At 39.1% G+C, this 20,020-nt stretch overlaps 1 protein-coding gene across 3 annotated transcripts in view; it reads left to right on the top strand.

Annotated features, from left to right (window-relative positions):
- SYT14 (synaptotagmin 14) overlaps positions 1–20,020 on the top strand; it is a 176,384-nt gene that overhangs the window by 137,812 nt on the left and 18,552 nt on the right. For all 3 annotated transcript variants that reach the window (XM_073339005.2, XM_073339008.2, XM_073339004.2), the window contains 2 exons: positions 1,537–1,805; positions 4,789–5,238. In XM_073339005.2, coding sequence (XP_073195106.1) covers positions 1,537–1,805; positions 4,789–5,238 — 719 coding nt within the window. The remainder of the gene's footprint in view (positions 1–1,536; positions 1,806–4,788; positions 5,239–20,020) is intronic.

The raw sequence follows: 20,020 nt of genomic DNA, 5'->3' as shown, positions 1-20,020 counted from the left end.
TCAGATAATCACTGCTGAAATAAAATCTCATACTGTTTAACAGTTGTACTTTCACTAATCTTTTGGTTTGACGAATTCTTGTAAGAATATGATTATGGCCTATCTTCATTGTCAGAAGTTTTTGTGTTGCCGTGGCTTTGGCTGTGTCAAACAAGATCCTACAAACTGCAACAGCTCATAACTTTGCCCTTACCATCAGCTGAATGAAAACTGATGTTATGTACCAGCCAGCTCTTCAACAACCTTACCAAGACCCATCAATAAGCCTGGAAGCCCTGCATCTTGGCAGGGGGTTAGACTAGATGACCCTGGCGGTCCCTTCTAACCCTATAGTTCTATGATTCTATGGTACATATTTTACCTATGTCTTTGGAATTTCTGTTGCTTTTGCTAACACAGACCATATTTTATTTTCCCATCTGCAGTTAATTTTGTAGCGCCAAGTAGTAAAGCAATAAGCTAAAATTTGAAATGAGTGCATTAAGTCAGGTGTCTACAGTTTTATTCAGGCACCTTGATTTTCCATGGTGCTGAGTAGACACAGATCCATCTGTCCAGCTGGTGTCAGTGGAAGCTGAAGATGTTCAGCCACTTGGAAAATCAAGTCTCTTTGGCGATTGATCTAAAGCTCACTAAAGTCAGTAGTAGTGTTTCCAATGGCTTCAGTGAGTAGGCACCAGTGTCTAACTTCGAGGTACCCAAATGTTGAGCCCTTTGATTTTAATAACTAATGGAGGATATGATCCCGAGAAACCATTAAGTTTGTTAAATTCAGTGGGTGAAATTCACCTATGTGAAGGGGCATGTTGCTAGTCTTTTGCATTACTTAAACTCTATGTAAAGGCTGAACAGTTAGTCCACTGACTGAGCACCTGCTCAGGGGTGCCAATGCACTCCCTACAAGCCATGGAAAAAAGGCCTTTGTGCCAACCGTACATAAGATGGTATACTAAGCCACACTGCCAGTAGGCAAGGAGAGGGGCTGCAGATCTTCATTTACATGGATCCATTGTCCCTGATACTTCACACAACTGACATGGAGGAGTTGTAGTCGCTATTTCAGCATGTTGGAATAGCAGCCACATAGGAGCTACTCGGCAATCTTCCACTGTGGGTTGGGAGTGGTTTCATTTGCCCAGCTGCTTCACGCTCCCAAAACTCTGACTTCGTGAATTGCACCTAATAGAGTTGTAGGGGCCCAGCGCATCTCACAATCAGGGCCAGAGTTTTTATATTGTATAAAATATTAATGTCATGCACATACAATTAATGTATTCAAGTAATTTGCTTTTCCCTCCTATACACTGTATTGAAAAGAGATAGATGAGTTATTTGTTTATTAATATAGTGTTTCTTCAGGAGTATCCTATTTAATTTGAAGCATCAAGAAATTGAAGATAATTGTAGTTAAATGTTGTGTCCAGATGTTTGAATTCAGTCACTTTCCAAAGAAATATTTGAGCAGTTAATAACCAAATGCTCCATATATTTTCAGTTCAGAAAGTGTATAAGTAAAGATCTATCACTTATTCACAGCAAACTGTATTCAAAGAATGAGAAGAACACCTCCACTGGATGAACTGCAGCCTCCGCCGTATCAGGATGATAGTGGTTCTCCTCACCTCTCTTGTACACCCTCTGAAGTTGATGACAGTAAATGTGAATTTTCCCACTGTAGCAACAGTCCAAGATGTTCATACAAGTGCCCAAGTGAGGGAAGCACTGGACATGAAATAGAAAGCTTCCATAACAAAGGATATGAAGAGGATGTACCCAGTGATAGTACTGCTGTCCTTAGCCCAGAGGTAAATGAAATACAGCCTAGCACTACACTTGTAGGTATCTTAGATGTAACACAATAGCATTTTAACTTCTCTTGTAGATCTTATAAATATCTTGTTTCTAATTTACATCTTACAGAGACTGTGTACGTTAACTTCAACGGTCTGTTATAAAGAAGAAAAATGTATATTGCCAAATAATATAGCAATAAGATTTTAACTTGCTCTGTATAATGACCTCAATGACACTTCATTTTAAAACAACACCCCAACAGGAATGATTTATTTTTTAAACCAGTAAAAGCTATGATGTACATTATTATGGGGAACTATATATTAACAATTCGCTTCTCACAACAATTTTCAATTAATAATTTAGTAATAAATCAATCAAAATTATATTTCTCTTAGTGCCTTTCATATTAAACTCCCTAGAGAACTGAAGAAAAATCTTGATTAAAAATCCTTATTGTTTTGAGATTAAAGAAATATTTTTATTATGGATAATGTAATAGATTTATGATACTTACTTTCTCATTTTTCTCTTTGTAATTTGTAATGATTATTCTTCCTAAACAGAATTTTTAATATTTTTAATATGTAGATGTCTAAAATGTGTAAAGACAATCCATAGTATCAATTCTTAAACCAGAAGCAAACAATTTTTAGATTTAAAAAAAAAAGCTACATTATCATTGATATGAACAAGTAATATCTTTAGCCATATGAAAGGACCTCAGAATTTACACTGAGGTTTTACATGTTTGGAATAAATACATCTTATATGAATAATACAATGATCTATATTATACTTCAAAAATTTCTTATTCATACAGTACCTTTTTGCCACACTAGCCATTGCATTTCTTTAGCTGCTAATTGTATCAGTCCTTGGACTCAGGTTATTGAGGTACAGTATGCAAGCATATGGAACCATTGCTTTATCTTGATCAAAACTATTTTGTATTATAAATTCGATTCAGGCCCAACCTTTGGTCAAATGGCTCCATCCGTGATCTAGAATTTTCCCATTCCTTAATAAATAAATGGGGATGAATGTAATTTTAATGATGTCAAGGAGATTTGAGGACCTGTTGCTCACTCCTGATGTCTTCTTAGAAATAGGTCATTGATCTTGACTATGACTGTATTATTTTCATGGTAATCACAGATCTAATGGAAAATGTGGAGTTGGCAATTTGCTGTGTAAAACATGCATGGAAACTTTATGCCCCCCTTTTTAAAAACATAGTGCTAATGCAGAGAGGAAAAACCTGAGAGATGTGGATTGTTACTGAACAAACAATATTGCTGACAAAGGGCTGTGAATACAGGAGGTAGCTGGGGAGGGCTTTGTTGGAAATAGCTGGCCTGTTCTTTGGGCTTACTTGTGTTGAGCCTGCTGACACAGACCAGCGATCGCTGGACAATCACAGGAAAAGAAAACATAGGTGCATAGATGGGCAACCTGGCTTTCCCAAATGGGAAAAAAAAAAGTACAGATTGACAAATACTGTAGTCAGAAGGGGAACTAGAAAGCAAATGTGAAAAATCGGTATTGGGGTAGAGAGTAATAGGTGCCTATATAAGAAAAAGCCCCAGGACTGTCCCTATAAAATTGGGACATCTGGTCACCCTAGTAGTCAGTCATCTTTTGGGTCAGCCCACACTGCATGTGTTAAAAGATTCTTTTCATGTTCTGCTGAATTGTAAATGCCAGAGAATTTTCATCTATACATCATGCTATGTCTGAATGAATACCACTGAAAAAATACTTTCTATAGTAGGAGTTCCAGATTGTTGGTTTTACTGAAATATTGTTGTATGTTTGAATGGGAGGCACACAAATTATTTCTTTATACATGACTTTTTAAAAATAAAATTATTTTGTCAAATAGTGAGTAGAAATTATTTGTTTCTTTAGATAGATAGATAGATAGATACTGAAACATTTCTAGCACTATATTCAGCACTCACTGTATTTATGAAATTGAAAGTTGTGCTATGAAATCTGACACATTGCTTCACGCAAAATAGCACTTATTTTCTTTAAAAATACAGCCTTAATCATGCCCCATGATTAGAATATATTTGTAGGTACAGCTAGGTTAACTTTCACTAAACTACCAATACCATGTAAATGGAGTAAATTCGTAGTAAACTACTTATATTGTAAGGGAGGAAAAATCAACCCATATTAAAGAAGGGTTCATTGTGCAAACAAAGCAATTTTAATTGAAACAGAAAGTAACAGCATATCCTCACCATTTTATTAGCTATTAAATTTATAAGTGCACACCTAATGAGAACACTGAAGATTTTAGAAATTAAGCATTAGCAATAATTGATTTAAGAACTGATATACTGTATATGGCAAGTACAGAAGACATTTCTGACATAGGTATGTTTCTTGTATACTTCTAAGGAAGTTACATATACCAGGCTCTATTAGCCATCTGCTGCATGTGCACAACTTTCACTGACTGCAGTGGGAGTTGTGTGTGCAACCAACTGCAGCATTCAGCCCATTACTTGCTCTGGTCATATATATTTCACAATATTCGGTTACCATCAAATCAGGTATTAATGTGTTAAATATGTTAAACCTGAGTATTGATTTTTTTTTTTTAATTCTGCAGAACGCCTCACTTGACTCAGATATTTGGATTGCACCTCACAATGAATGACAGTTTATCTCCGCTTATGTGGAACTGAAAAAATTAAGTCATTAATATCACTTTATTAGTTCTAGCTTTTTCTTTTCCAGTTGGTGCCTGGGTTTGTCTATTTTGACCAGCTGGAAGTAGCTTTTGATTTTCCTTGGTTGCCAGTCAGCCACCTCTTCATTCTTCAGTGTTTAATTACCTTGTTTATGAAGTGAACAAAAAGATCACAGTCCCATCATGCTGCTTAGAGAAAACCATGCATTTCCATGCTAGATTTAATAATAAAATACCAAAAATAAATAAATAAATTTAAATAAAAGTATTTATATTTCCTTCCTTAGGATATGTCAGCTCGAGGATCATCTTCACAGCTTCCTAAACCTTTTGATCCTGAGCCAGTAGCTAAATATGGCACGCTAGATGTGACTTTTGACTATGACTCACAAGAACAGAAGCTTCTAGTAACAGTGACAGCTGTCACAGACATCCCAGCATATAACAGGACAGGCGGAAACTCATGGCAAGTACGTCTAGTTCTCCTACCTATAAAGAAACAGAGAGCAAAAACGAGCATCCAGCGGGGACCATGCCCTGTCTTCGCAGAGACATTCAAATTTAATCATGTTGAATCTGAGATGATTGGGAATTATGCAGTTCGCTTTAGACTGTGTGGTGTACGTCGCATGAAAAAAGAGAGGATTGTGGGGGAAAAGATTTTTTACTTAACCAAATTGAATCTTCAAGGGAAGATGTCAGTACCAGTGATAATGGAGCCTTCTTACAGTCTTTCTGTGAGTATTGTACAAAGCAGAATAAGAATGTAATTATATAAATTGTCCTGAATTTATTAGGAATAGTTTATATATTTATAGAGACAGCACTTCCACTGATGCCTCCCCTCCCCATTGTCATGCACACTTTATGCAAAATAATAGTTTGGGGGAGGGGGTCATTACAGCTCAAAGATCCAATTAGCTACTGTTAGGTACATTTATTTCTCATGTGTAGAAGCTGCCTACACTTTTTCATTTTGATTACTTTGGTATTTCCACTATAAAATATTATAATAGTAGTAGGAGGATAAACTTATTATATTGAGCTTAGTTTTGCAGCTTTGATTTATCAACCTGTTAAGCATTGTGCTTTCATATTAAAATATCTATATTAGTCGGTGATTTTTGTCTTTTGTAATAAAATCCAGTTTGTAATATAATACACATGCTTTACTTTCCCAGGAATAATGGAAATAGGAAACCTGAAGGTGCTGAAACCCTTATTTAAGGACTTCAGAGGACAAGCAAAATAAAATGTTTAATTTCTTTTTAGTTGCATTAATCTATAAAGGACAATAATCTGTTGGGATTTGAAATGAGGATCAGCTGAAAAATATAATATGGAGTCCTGGTGATGGAACAGGTGATGATAGAGGACTTTATCATCTCCCATTTTTTATGATTCTGTAAGGAACACAAGGGAATCCTGGGTAGTGCCTTCTGAGGACAAATACTGTTCATTTACCTTAAGTAAACTTTCCTACTATTGAAGTGCTTAATACAAGAGCAATGAAAATTGAAACACAATTGAAAATACTCTAAATTTACTATTTTTCAAGTTCTTGAAGGTCCTGCAACAATGAAATATGTTTTGCAACATTTTTGTGTCCGTGAAAATTGTGCTGAGGTTGAATTCCTTCCGCTCCCCCATGCCGTTTGGATGTCAACAAAAGCTTTCTTGTGATGAGGTTTTGATTTTTAAACTGGGTTGGGTTTTTTCACATGGCTGAAATTCTGATTATGGGTCTGATTCAAAGTTCATTGAAGGCAGTGGATCAGGTCCCAGATGAGCATATACCTCATGTGCTCATCAGAAGTAATTTTGACGTATTTTCTAAGGCCAGTCTACACTAACCAGTAGATCGGCACTGCTGCGATCGATGCAGCAGTGTTGATTTAGTGGGTCTGGTGAAGACTTGCTAAGTCAATGGCAGAGGATCTCCCGTTGACTCTGGTACTCCAGCCCCCTGAGAAGAGTAAGGTAAGTTGGCAGGAGAGCATCTCCTGTTGACACCATGGTAAATTGACCTAAGCTTGGAGGTGGAGGAAGGGTTGGTGTTCAGATTCAACTTGCTGCAAACCTATATGAGTACACTTGAGCACCTTTTTGACTATTGAGCTACCTAATCCAACTTTGCAATCCAAATCACTTTTTAAAACTCTCTACAGAGAAAGAGGTGACAGCACTTGCAGTACTTTACAAATGACTTTCCTTGTGCGTATACCTGTTGTGCCTTTTAATGCGTAGGCCTAATGATCTTCTGCCTTACATCCCTGTGCTAGTCATTTCGCTGTGAAGAATTCAATTTAAGTTTCTCACTCTCCATCCTTGGATATACTGGATGCGATCCCAGTGGTAGTGACTAGACACTGGGCAGGTGTATGTGCATCAAACATCTGTGAAAAGATGCATCCACAGCCTCAGAAACAACTCTGACATCATAATCAAAAAGGCTGACAAAGGAGGTGCTGTTGTCATCATGAATAGGTCGGAATATGAACAAGAGGCTGCTTGGCAGCTCTCCAACACGAGTTTCTACAAGCCATTACCCTCTGATCCCACTGAGAGTTACCAAAAGCAACTACAGCATTTGCTCAAGAAACTTCCTGAAAAAGCACAAGATCAAATCCGCACAGACACACCCCTGGAACCCCGACCTGGGATATTCTATCTACTACCCAAGATCCATAAACCTGGAAATCCTGGGCGCCCCATCATCTCAGGCATTGGCACCCTGACAGCAGGATTGTCTGGCTATGTAGACTCCCTCCTCAGGCCCTACGCTACCAGCACTCCCAGCTACCTTTGAGACACCACTGACTTCCTGAGGAAACTTCAATCCATCGGTGATCTTCCTGATAACACCATCCTGGCCACTATGGATGTAGAAGCCCTCTACACCAACATTCCACACAAAGATGGACTACAAGCCGTCAAGAACACTATCCCCGATAATGACACGGCTAACCTGGTGGCTGAACTTTGTGACTTTGTCCTTACCCATAACTACTTCACATTTGGGGACAATGTATACCTTCAGATCAGCGGCACTGCTATGGGTACCCGCATGGCCCCACAGTATGCCAACATTTTTATGGCTGATTTAGAACAACGCTTCCTCAGCTCTCGTCCCCTAAAGCCCCTACTCTACTTGCGCTATATTGATGACATCTTCATCATCTGGACCCATGGAAAAGAAGCTCTTGAGGAATTCCACCATGATTTCAACAATTTCCATCCCACCACCAACCTCAGCCTGGTGCAGTCCACACAAGAGATCCACTTCCTGGACACTACAGTGCTAATAAACAATGGTCACATAAACACCACCCTATACCGGAAACCTACTGACCGCTATTCCTACCTGCATGCCTCCAGCTTTCACCCTGACCACACCACACGATCCATCGTCTACAGCCAAGCTCTGCGATACAACCGCATTTGCTCCAACCCCTCAGACAGAGACAAACACCTACAAGATCTCTGTCAAGCTTTCTTACAACTACAATACCCACCTGCAGAAGTAAAGAAACAGATTGATAGAGCCAGAAGAGTTCCCAGAAGTTACCTACTACAGGACAGGCCTAACAAAGAAAATAACAGAACGCCACTAGCCGTCACCTTCAGCCCCCAACTAAAACCCCTCCAACGCATTATTAAGGATCTACAACCTATCCTAAAGGATGACCCAACACTCTCACAAATCTTGGGAGACAGGCCAGTCCTTGCCTACAGACAGCCCCGCAACCTGAAGCAAATACTCACCAACAATCACATACCACACAACAGAACCACTAACCCAGGAACTTATCCTTGCAACAAAGCCCGTTGCCAATTGTGCCCACATATCTATTCAGGGGACACCATCACAGGGCCTAATAACATCAGCCACACTATCAGAGGCTCGTTCACCTGCACATCCACCAATGTGATATATGTCATCATGTGCCAGCAATGCCCCTCTGCCATGTACATTGGTCAAACTGGACAGTCTCTACGTAAAAGAATAAATGGACACAAATCAGATGTCAAGAATTATAACATTCATAAACCAGTCGGAGACCACTTCAATCCCTCTGGTCACGCGATCACAGACATGAAGGTCGCTATCTTAAAACAAAAAAACTTCAAATCCAGACTCCAGCGAGAAACTGCTGAATTGGAATTCATTTGCAAATTGGATACTATTAATTTAGGCTTAAATAGAGACTGGGAGTGGCTAAGTCATTATGCAGGGTAGCCTGTTTCCTCTTGTTTTTTCCTACCCCCCCCCAGATGTTCTGGTTTAACTTGGATTTAAACTTGAAGAGTGGTCAGTTTGGATCAGCTATTACCAGCAGGAGAGTGAGTTTGTGTGTGTATGGGGGTGGGGGGGATGTGAGAAAACCTGGATTTGTGCAGGAAATAGCCCAACTTGATTGTCATGCACATTGTGTAAAGAGTTGTCACTTTGGATGGGCTATCACCAGCAGGAGAGTGAATTTGTGTGGGGGGGTGGAGGGTGAGAAAACCTGGATTTGTGCTGGAAATGGCCCACCTGATGATCACTTTAGATAAGCTATTACCAGCAGGACAGTGGGGTGGGAGGAGGTATTGTTTCATATTCTCTGTGTATATATAAAGTCTGCTGCAGTTTCCACGGTATGCATCTGATGAAGTGAGCTGTAGCTCACGAAAGCTTATGCTCTAATAAATTGGTTAGTCTCTAAGGTGCCACAAGTACTCCTTTTCTTTTTGAGAAACATTTTAGTTCGAGTTATTTTTAGTGCAGTAAGGCATTCATATTTATCAGTTTAGAAGCTGATGTTTATTCATTTATTATACATTTCTTCATGCATTGTGCCTTTGTTTCATGTTGCTCTTTACCTGTAGCACACATTATATAGCAGTCCTGCAGGATATAGTAGGGCTACATTTGTCAACTCATTACCTTTTCAGAAAAGCATTCTAAAACTAAAACTTTTAAACTTCATCACAGTCATAGGATTCATGGCCACTGGGGACTGAGGCTGACAAGTTTTATATAAATTAGGGCTGTCAAGCGATTAAAAAAATTTATCGCGATTAATCGCACTGTTTAAACAATAATATAATATTTATTTAAATATTTTTGGATGTTTTCTACATTTTCAAATATATTGATTTGAATTACAACACAATACAAAGTGTACAGTGCTCACTTTATATTTATTTTTGATTACAAATATTTGCACTGTAAAAAACAAAAGAAATAGTATTTTTCAATTCACCTAATACAAATACTGTAGTGCAATCTGTTTACCATGAAATTTGAACTTACAAATTTAAAATTCTGTACAAACAAAACCTGCATTCAAAAATAAAACAATGTAAAACTTTAGAGCCTACAAGTCCACTCAGTCCTACTTCTTCTTCAGCCAATTGCTCAGACAAACGAGATTTTTACATTTGCAGGAGATAATGCTGCCCTCTTCTTACTTACAATGTCACCTGAAAGTGAGAACAGGCGTTTGCATGGCATTGTTGTAGCTGGCATTGCAAGATATTTATGTGCCAGATGTGCTAAAGATTCTTATGTCCCTTCATGCTTCAACCACCATTCCAGAGGACATTCATCCATGCTGATGCCGGATTCTGCTCGATAATGATCCAAAGCAGTGCGGACCAATGCATGTTCATTTTCATCATCTGAGTCAGATGCCACCAACAAAAGGTTGCTTTTCTTTTTTGATGGTTTGGGTTCTGTAGTTTCTGCATCAGAGTGTTGCTCTTTAAGACTTCGGAAAGTATGCTCCACACCTCATCCCTCTCAGATTTTGGAAGGCACTTCAGATTCTTAAATCTTGGGTTGAGTGCTGTAGCTATCTTTGGAAATCTGATATTTGAACCTTCTTTGTGTTTTGTCAAATGTGCAGTGAAAGTGTTCTTAAGTCAAACAACATATGCTGGGTTGTCATCCTAGACTATCATAACACAAAATATATGGCAGAATGTGGGTAAAACCATGGAGTAGGAGACATACAATTCTCCCCCAAGGAGTTCAGTCATAAATTAACACATTTTTTAAAACAAGCATCATCAGCGTGGAAGCATGTCCTCTGGAATGGTGGTCCAAGCATGAAGAGGCACGTGAATGTTTAGCATATCTTGCAATGCTGGCTACAGAAGTGCCATGTGAATGCCTTTTCTCACTTTTAGGTGACGTTGTAATTAAGACGCGAGCAGCATTGTCTCCCGTAAATGTAAACAGACTTGTTTCTCTTAGCAATAGGCTGAACAAGAAGTAGGACTGCGTGGACTTGTAGGCACTAAAGTTTTACATTTTTTTGTTATTGGGTGCAGTTATGTACCAAAAAAAAAATCTACATTTGTAACTTGCACTTTCACGATAAAGAGATTGCTCTGCAGTACTTGTATGAAGTGAATTGAAAAATACTATTTCTTTTGTCACTTTTACAGTGGAAATATTTGTAATCAAAAGTAATAGAAAGTGTGCACTGTACACTTTGTGTTGTGTTGTAATTTAAATGAATATATTTGAAAATGTAGTAAAACATCCAAAAATATTTACTAAACTTCAGTTGGTATTCTATTGTTGAACAGTGCAATTAAAACTGTGATTAATTGCAATTAATGTTTTTAATCATGATTAATTTTTTTTAGTTAATCGCGTGAGTTAACTGTGATTAATCGACAGCCCTAATAAAAATGGTTGTGTCTTAGACCTGTGGATGACTGTACTCCCATACTAAGTCTTCCCCTAATCAGTGGTTCTCAAACTGTTATACTCGTGACCCCTTTCACATAGTAAGCCTCTGAGTGCGACCTCCCCCCCTTATAAATTAAAAACACTTTTTTATATATTTAACACCATTATAAATGCTGGAGGCAAAGCGGGGTTTGGGTGGAGGTTGACAGCTCGCGACCCCCCATGTAATAACCTTGCGACCCGCTCAGGGGTCCCGACCCCCAGTTTGAGAACCCCTGCCCTAATACATTGCATTAATTGTCCTATTTTAGAAATCTGGAGTTGAATATTAAAATTTGAACACACGGATTTATCTTAATTATTAGCAGGTGGCCACCTAGCTTAATAGATTAAAAGGAGGAAAACAACTAAACCATTTCAATTTACAGTAAATGAACCAACTTCAAATGAAAGATCTTGTTCATAATATTTTATATAATTTAAGTTCTGTCTAAAATTAAATTAATCTAAGTATCAATGACTTTATGGTACATTGCATAAATACATTAATGTAGTTTATATAATCATGTCTACCAAAGTAAGATTCAGTTATCACTAAACACTGAACAATTTAAAAATATATTTTTGTATTTTTGATTTAGGACCACAAAGTCTACTTTATCCAACAGATTTTTCTCTAATAATCACTTTTTGAGAATGGATAATAATTCAAAATTGCACAGAAAGCTGTGTGCTGTAAACATGTAATTCAGTTCTGTACTCATACAGGTCCCACTGCCCTGTGGATCAACAGTGCTTACCCTTCAGGTCTGGCTAGGTTTGGTATCTATGGTTCTTCCCTGTGGGAGCCTGTGACCAACAGATTATCATGACCCAAATCAGACTTCTCAAAACAAAAGTATTGTTTGTTTAGCCATACAAACAAAGCATTCCAGAGAAAAGGATCTTAAGACCTATACACATGTCTGTCTTACCTATATGCTCTATCCAGCCTTCTGACAGGGACCCTGGTAGGTCTGACTTCTCACAGACCAGCATGCAGAAAACTTCGGGTTCTCAGTCTCAAAAACCTGTCTCTGTCTTTGAAGGCTTATGTATCTCTCTAAACTCCGTGCCCGCTCCTCCCCCCCAGTTCCGTTGATACACCTCACCCTTCACGGAGACTGATAGGTTTCTCCAGGACCAGTCTGGCAAGTCCATCAGGGGGGTTGCACCACAGCCTCAAAGCAAATGGCTCTTGCATTATCCCTCAAGTATATATCTGGATCCACTCCCCCCTTCCTGGATGCACTTCCTTACTACTGAATTATCTCAGTCTTTCTACTGAATTATCTCAATATATGTGTATAGTAAACTTTACACTAATGAGGTCAACACATAATTATTATTATTATTATTATAGGCAACTCCAAATACATAACATGTCATTGTGGGAGAACTGGTGTCAATGAGATTGAGAGATCTGTATGAAAAGAGTGTAAGATTCCAATTGTTAATTATCCAGTTGCTGAAGGAAATCCTGAAAATAGAAAATCAGATTCCAGTGTAAGATACTATGATTGTTACAGCTTGATTCTCATCTCTGTTAAACTGGAGTAAATCAGGAATAACTCAATTAATTCAGTTATCTTGGTATAAAATATGAAGGAGTAGAATCAGGCATGGAAGTTCATAATGCAGACGATGAAACTCTTGTAGTTTCTTTGACAAGGTTTAATAGAGGATTAAAACAGACCAAACGTTAACAGGACTGAGCTAAATCAAACATATAGGGCTGTGAGCTCTCCTTGAGCTTCCTGTGAGACACTGATCTTTTTAATGTGCACGACAAAAGCCTAAAACAGTGATGCGACAAGGAATATCAGAAGCTTGGGATAATGAGAGGTTGTCATCTTTAATATCAGTTTCAAAATTTCATATTACTGGTGCTTACTGGTATTTTTTAGACAGAGTTTGTTGATATGTAGATAAATCTGGGTCTAAAGTGAGCCTTACAATAAGATATAGTTAAGATGAATCAAAGGAAAGAAAGCAAAAGAAATGGCAGTTTTGCATCATACCTGAAGAAAAGCAGACTTTCAGATTCCAAATTTTAACCAAAGATTTTATGTGATCTTTAGTTAAGGCTGTGTTAATTTGACAGAACTTTGTCATGTACTATATGAAAAGGCAGCTCAGCTCTAGGTTGTTCAAAATGGTATTGATTGTAACCAGGAAAACTGAATAGATCTAGTTAGGAAATTTTAAAATGTGTTGATCTGCAAAGAAAAGATGATACTGTGCATTTAGGCGATTATAAGGTATAAGAACAGTCTCTGCATACTGGGTAAGGTTCTGATGATGGAGCTCTCGGGAGATATATGCGTGCTGTGCATGGACGTAAGACACTGATCTTTCAGGTCTGAAGGCCTTGGTTCGTGTTTGATTTTAGTCAAAAATTAAGGGTGAAATTCTTCCTGGTGTGGACGGTTAGTGCACAGTTCTCGACACCACTTAAATTCCGTGGTAAGACAACATGGGGCAGAGCATCAGGGGACCTCTGTACTAATTCTGTGTTCTGCAGCATGTAGGTCAGCTTTGAAGACTGGCAGTAGATCAATGGGAGCAATGATTATTCAGATCCAGTAGAATCATGTGGAAGGCATTCAGCCACTATCCCACTCTATGGGCAGTAGATGCGTACGGTGGTGCTGCAGTTCTGTATCCTGACTTCATCTTGGAGTGCCTTTCTCTTGCATAAAGCTTGATTACTTAGGTTATATGCTGAACTGAATTTCACTCTAATTGAGTTTAGTGGTCTCAGACAGCAACAATATCTAGTAGTTGTTTCTCCATGTCACAAAACAATTACACGATGTAGGACATGTGGCATTTTTGGCTCTTAACTCAAATGCCAAGGATGCTGGAGGTCAGAAAGAAGGTGTATCTCCATTAAATCATTCCCTCAGAGAAGGGGTAGGGCGGGGCAGGGCCTCAGGGCATGGGCCGGGAATGGGAGGGGCAAGAGACTTCAGTTTTGTTCGATTAGAAAGTTGGCAACCTTATTCAGTGGAGTTGCCAACTGTTTGTCAGTGTGAATTTGTCTCATGGTCTATGAAACCCCTATATAAAGGTTAACAAAGGAAGCTTTCGTCTCGAGTCCACATCATACTATAGAGGAAATTATTTGAAACTTCTGAAATACAGGGTTGTTTCGAAGAGTTATAGAACATAGTCTGTATATGGCTTTGGGTGTTCCAGAAACGAAACATTCTTTCTTTACAATTTTTGAGCTACTAGCTGAGGTATACTCCCTTATCAAGAAATCATCTCCTAATATCAGACTATTTATCAGTTACTGTTCGGTCTTAAATTTCACCTTTTTTTGTGAAGATTTAGGTCCATCCCTCCCCAGGATTCAAACAGGCCCAGCATTCTTAGACATCACTGGTACTCTGGGAGGGATTTAAATTTGGGTTTCTAGCCTTCCTTTTTAATTTAAACCCTGGTTGTCATGATTATGAATGATGATCTGCCTGTTTTAGATTCGAGTCAGTTGGCTATTTTGAGCATTCTGACCTTCTTAGGACCTTTTGGTACAACTGACCATGGATAAGTGCTTCAGTATTAAGGGACATTACTTGATGTGTGGTTGCCTATCTTCCACTTCTAAGTAAGGAAGGACTAACCTATGACAGGGAAAAGCTAGACAATGTTTAAAAAAAATCAGCTACCATCTCATGAAAATATAGAATCGGGGCCAAAATCTAGTTTAATCTCTCTTCCTAAAATTGATACTATTGTGGCTTCATTAACCATAGATACGGTTATTTTATTGGAAGGTGTTTTTTTTTCCCCCAAAAGAATTTGAAGCTGGAAACACTGAAGGAACTCAGAAATGAGATTTCAAACATTCCTTCAGCTGTCTTCCAAGCATCCTTAAAAACCATGGGTACTCAAAAGACAAAGAATTTCTTCAAAATGCTCAGGAGCCAAAGTATTTGGTGAGACACTTCCAAGAGGGGATGAAAGGAGATGGAATTCCCACACTATGAACAAAGCACATGTGTACTATACAAAGTGAAAATTTACCCTTTTACTGTGAGTTAGCTTTTAATTGATTTATCAGTAAAACCTATCAAACCTTAAACTAGGATTTTCCTTGCAGGGCCTCCTGTATCCCAGTCACCTGCTCCCTCTGGCCTTGAGAAAGGCCCACCCCTTATATAGCCTATTTGGAGCAAATTGAATCCATCTGATTCGTAAAATTCACGAATGATTCCATTGCACCTTCATGTGAGGATATATAAAAAAAAAATCACACTTCAGAATGTAAATTTTTACTTCAATCACAGAAGCTTTTGGTCCAGAAAATGTTTTATTGACCTACATCAGTGGAGAAGTAAGTGGAGTTAAACCCCATAAAACCGGTGTATTGGAATGAAGAATCAGGCTAAGAGCAGTCAAGATGTATTTAAAATGCACCAAGGATTTCAGAAGATCTTCAGCCTTCTTTATTTTTTTCTACTCAGATTGCATAGGGGTTAAATCCACAAAATCAGGGCTGGGTGGATTAAATGATGTATCAAAGAATCATATAGAGCAGCTGGTAAGCCATACCTAAAATTACCAACAACATCCTGATAGAGCTTTAGCTGAAGATCTGCAAGGTCAACACCAGACAAAATTTCTACTTTCAAAGACAACAAACTGACCCTTAAGACTTCTTCAGGCATATCTTCCAAAGGAAGCATATTCTCCAGTCCATGGTTCCAAGATAAATTTCCATTTCCCTTAGGGATGCTGATAATCTCAATTTCCCAACTTCTATTTTATTTTCTCTCACTGCTTGCTACTTCCCACAGCAATGGAGACATGAAGAATTGGAACACTGTTAATTGATTATTTTCTTTCTTTGATTATTGTTTCCACTAATCTGAAACCATCCATAAACTCAGCAGTTAGTGACATCTTTTTTTCATTTCTGCCCTCTTCCAAAGCTTGGTGTATGTATGTTCCTTCCCCTTTGCTGGCTGCCCCCCAAAAGTTTCACAGCTAATGCTTGTTTAACTTGGAACAAGTTATTATCTTTTGCAACTTCAGGAGTATTCTTCTAGCAGGAAGTCAAGTGGGTGGAATTTAGGGTTGGATTTCCCAGCCAAAGCACCTGAACTCCCTGCCCCTAGTCTTTGTGCCTAGAGGGGTAGCTCTGGAGTGAGGAATTAACAGTGACACTAATCAAACAAAATAAATTGTCTATATGCATCCTCTTTTCTTTTTGCCTTTCAACTATTTGATTTATGTCTTTCTTGTGTTGTGATTTCAATTTTCAGTTTATATGCTCTGTCCTCTGTGGCTTTCTGGGCACTTCTCCTTTCCTTGGATCGTACATTTTAACATAAAAACTACGGGTTATTTTCTTCATTTCAGACCTCAGGATTTTCATTCCTTTTTTCTATTCCTGCAGTCTTCATCCTGTTTTAGATTAAACATTTCCATGTATACAACCCCTTTAAGAAGGATCCTTATAGCCATAGCAGGTTAGCCTCTTGTCAGTGTAGGCTCTCAGCTAATTCTGACCTTGAGCTGTGTATTTCACACTACACTTCCTGTCTTTCTGATGTGCTTAATCAACTGGCAGCTGGATCCCAAGAGAATCCATCTTATCTTCACTTCTTACCCTTCTCTATAGTTTACTTGATAGCTGTAAGACTAAAGCAGATAATTTCCAAACTGCAAAACATCCGGGATCCTCTGTCCAGGAGATTTAACATGACCTGAACAAATCATGTGGGACACCACTAGCAGCCTTTTTTAGTGTTGGGTGAACTATTCAGAGCAAACAATCTAATTGACAGACGTTGCCTCCTTTTCTGTATTGTGAACAGATTTTTAATATTGCAAGTGTGTTCATTATCCAGAATGATTCAATGAATATTTTATACAAACAAATTTTAGCCGATAGATTACTCCCAAAGTGGGTTCAGTTGTAACCTAGTCACTCAGTATTGTTTCTGTTCCATGAGTGAATGAATGTATCTGTTAGGGAGTGAGGATATGATAAAATCACTGGGTTTTGGATTCTCTCAGTTGAGGATGGGAGCAATTTGTGGCGTTAAGAGTGGCTTGGCCAGCATGATTAAGGAGCTCTGTGGACATTTTACCTACCTCCTCTACCAACAACAGGCAGCAGTGAGCGGGCAGATGGTGGGAAAAGGCAGGGAGGGGAAGGCAGTGGCTTTTAAATTGGCTTGGGAGCAGTGACAGCAGTTCTATCACTGAAGCAACTTTTTCCCTTAAAAAAGATCCAGATCTTGGCCAGTGGGGGCACTGAGCTGAGGAAGTCAAATTTTGCTGAAAAAATTGGAATTTAGAAAAAAATGAACATATCTAGTTGAAGTCCACACGGGTCGTCATCTGGCTCAGAGAGACCAATTCTAGCCAAGCTGAAACCCGAGTCCTAGACCTAGACAAAATCTATGTTGCATGGATCAAGGACATTCTAGGCAATGCACTCTCTCTCTAGTTCATCCTGACTTTTCCAGCCTCAGAATGGCAGCCAGTGGCAGCCCTGGGCCAAACTTTCCTTGCTTTGTCAGAAATAGAAATGTTCAATTGTTTCTGAATTCCAATTTTTTAACGACATGTGACTTCCCACTGGCACAGTGCACCCACTGGCCAAGACCTGGATCTTTATTAAGGGGAAAAGTTGTGTCAGTGATGGAGCTGCTATCATTGCTCCCAAGCCAATTTAAAAGCCACTGTCCTCCCTTCCCTGCCTTTTCCGGGAACAGGCCCAGCAGTGGAATTTGAGGTTGGGCCTTACAACCAACTCCAGGTACTTCCCTTCCCACTTTCTTCTCCCATCCTCACTGTCTCAAGCAGGACTGGCTCCAGGCACCAGCGAACCAAGCAAGTGCTTGGGGCAGCAAATATAAAGGGGTAGCAGGAGGTCAGGCTCTGGGGCGCCAATCTGCCCTCGGCAGCAGCGGGAATTCAGTGGCGGGGACGCGACTGTTCTTCGGTCGCTGGCACCAATTCAGCGGCCGCGCCATCAGTCCACCTCCGTGTTTGGCGGGCAGGATTCCGCCTCCCTGTTTGGCGGCAAGTTTTTTGGTTTTTTTTTTTGCCGCTTGGGGCAGCAAAAACACGGGAGCTGGCCCTGATCCCAAGGGTCAGGCCGAGCAAGGACGGAGCAGGGAAATGGGGAGGAAAGCAACTGGACCAAATTGTGCAGCTGAAACAGGAACTCCACTGCTGGACCCATTCTGCCTGTTTCAGATGCCATGTTGGTTGACAAAGTTACAGGCACTGCAGTGAGTCTGATGATGGGACAGAAGTACCCATCAGCCCCCAGCAACCTTAAATAATCCACCTGCCATCTACTGAGAACGGGGGTTGGGGGGACAGGTAGGAGCAGCAGGAGTGGAATTTGTGTGTCTGCTCCACAAATATTCCATCTTCTTGTCCCCTCTTTGCCTTCTCCCTGTCTCTTCTTACCTAGGGACAAGGAGATAGGGAGAGGAGCAGCTGGAGTAGATTGTAGAGCTCTAGTCCTGGCTTAAGGACCCAGCTTTGGTTCATCAGATTCAGGTTATGAGCTGGTCATCTATAGGAAGTTTGCTATTTGGGAAATCTGCTGGGAGAGATGAGCTTGTTACCTGCACTCTCAACAGAATTTCAGCTCCCAGGTCTCTCCCCAACATCCCTCCCACGTTTCCTGTTATCTTCAGAGGGATAAAGAAGCGTGGGGGAGTTGGTAGCTCTAGCTTTGTCAGGAATGTAGCTGAGAAGTCTGTGCATTGTGCTGGCAGTCCATAAGTGGATCAGCAATACTTCATGGTTCCACTAAGTAATTCTAAAAAGAAGGTCTAATAGCATTTAGTAGTTTAAATTACACATCTTTGGGGCACTATACGCTAGACTCGGCAAAGAGAGTTGAGTGATATACATTTTATGTCTCTTTTGCTCTTTTTATTTCTAGGTCTGTGGAAAATGTGTTAAGACTTTTGCAACTTTACAAACAGATATTTTTTGGAGTGTTCTCTCTCTCTGAAATCTCTAGTGCAAATGACTCTAAATTCCCTTTCCCAGATATGCCCTACAAATTTACAAGCTAATCTGAGTTTTCTTCTGGATTTTAGAGGAGCTATGAAATTCAGCTTTAAATAGAAATTTAGCTAGATCCTTAACTCTGGAGCAACTAGATGCTGTTCTGTACTCTGGTAGAAAGGTAAAGATATCATTTAAATATTTAGTCTAAACAGATGCACATTATGGCCAAATGAAATAAAATGTTTAACTATTTCTGTACATATTAACATTTTGTTCTTTAGGATTTAGTATGAAAAATCTTTTATGAGACTTACAAATTTACTGTACACTGAGCACTAATAGTGTTCTCAAAATATGAAAAGCTTCACAGGGCTCTTACTTGGCTTGTTCAAAGTCTTTCAGGAAGACAGAATGCTGTTTTGCCAGTTTTGAGAACATACATTCTATTTTGTCATTTCATTTTATGGCTAATTTATTCATGATATCTTGAGTTTGGAAACAAAACTAAACTTTGAATAATATGGCATTTTTCTGGTTTCATTAATTTGGCTGTGCATATTTTTCTAACTGTTTAAAATACAAGTAAGGACATTTTATATAACTTTATAGCCTCCATAGTGATAAATTAAGGCTGTACATGAGAGTTTTAGTCCCTTGACTATAACAAATGAAAGAATTATATTTTTCATTTGATTTCCCTTTCCAAATGTTTTGCCCATGATAAAATGAGCTTTTTTGAATAGTACATTCAGTAGTTTGTTCTCCTGAGAGCAAAAAACAAAGCAAAGGGAAAAGGT

Source organism: Lepidochelys kempii, chromosome 3 (assembly GCF_965140285.1).
Source record: "Lepidochelys kempii isolate rLepKem1 chromosome 3, rLepKem1.hap1, whole genome shotgun sequence".
In the NCBI taxonomy this organism is placed as follows: domain Eukaryota; kingdom Metazoa; phylum Chordata; order Testudines; family Cheloniidae; genus Lepidochelys; species Lepidochelys kempii.
This window is presented reverse-complemented; position numbering and strand designations above follow the sequence as displayed.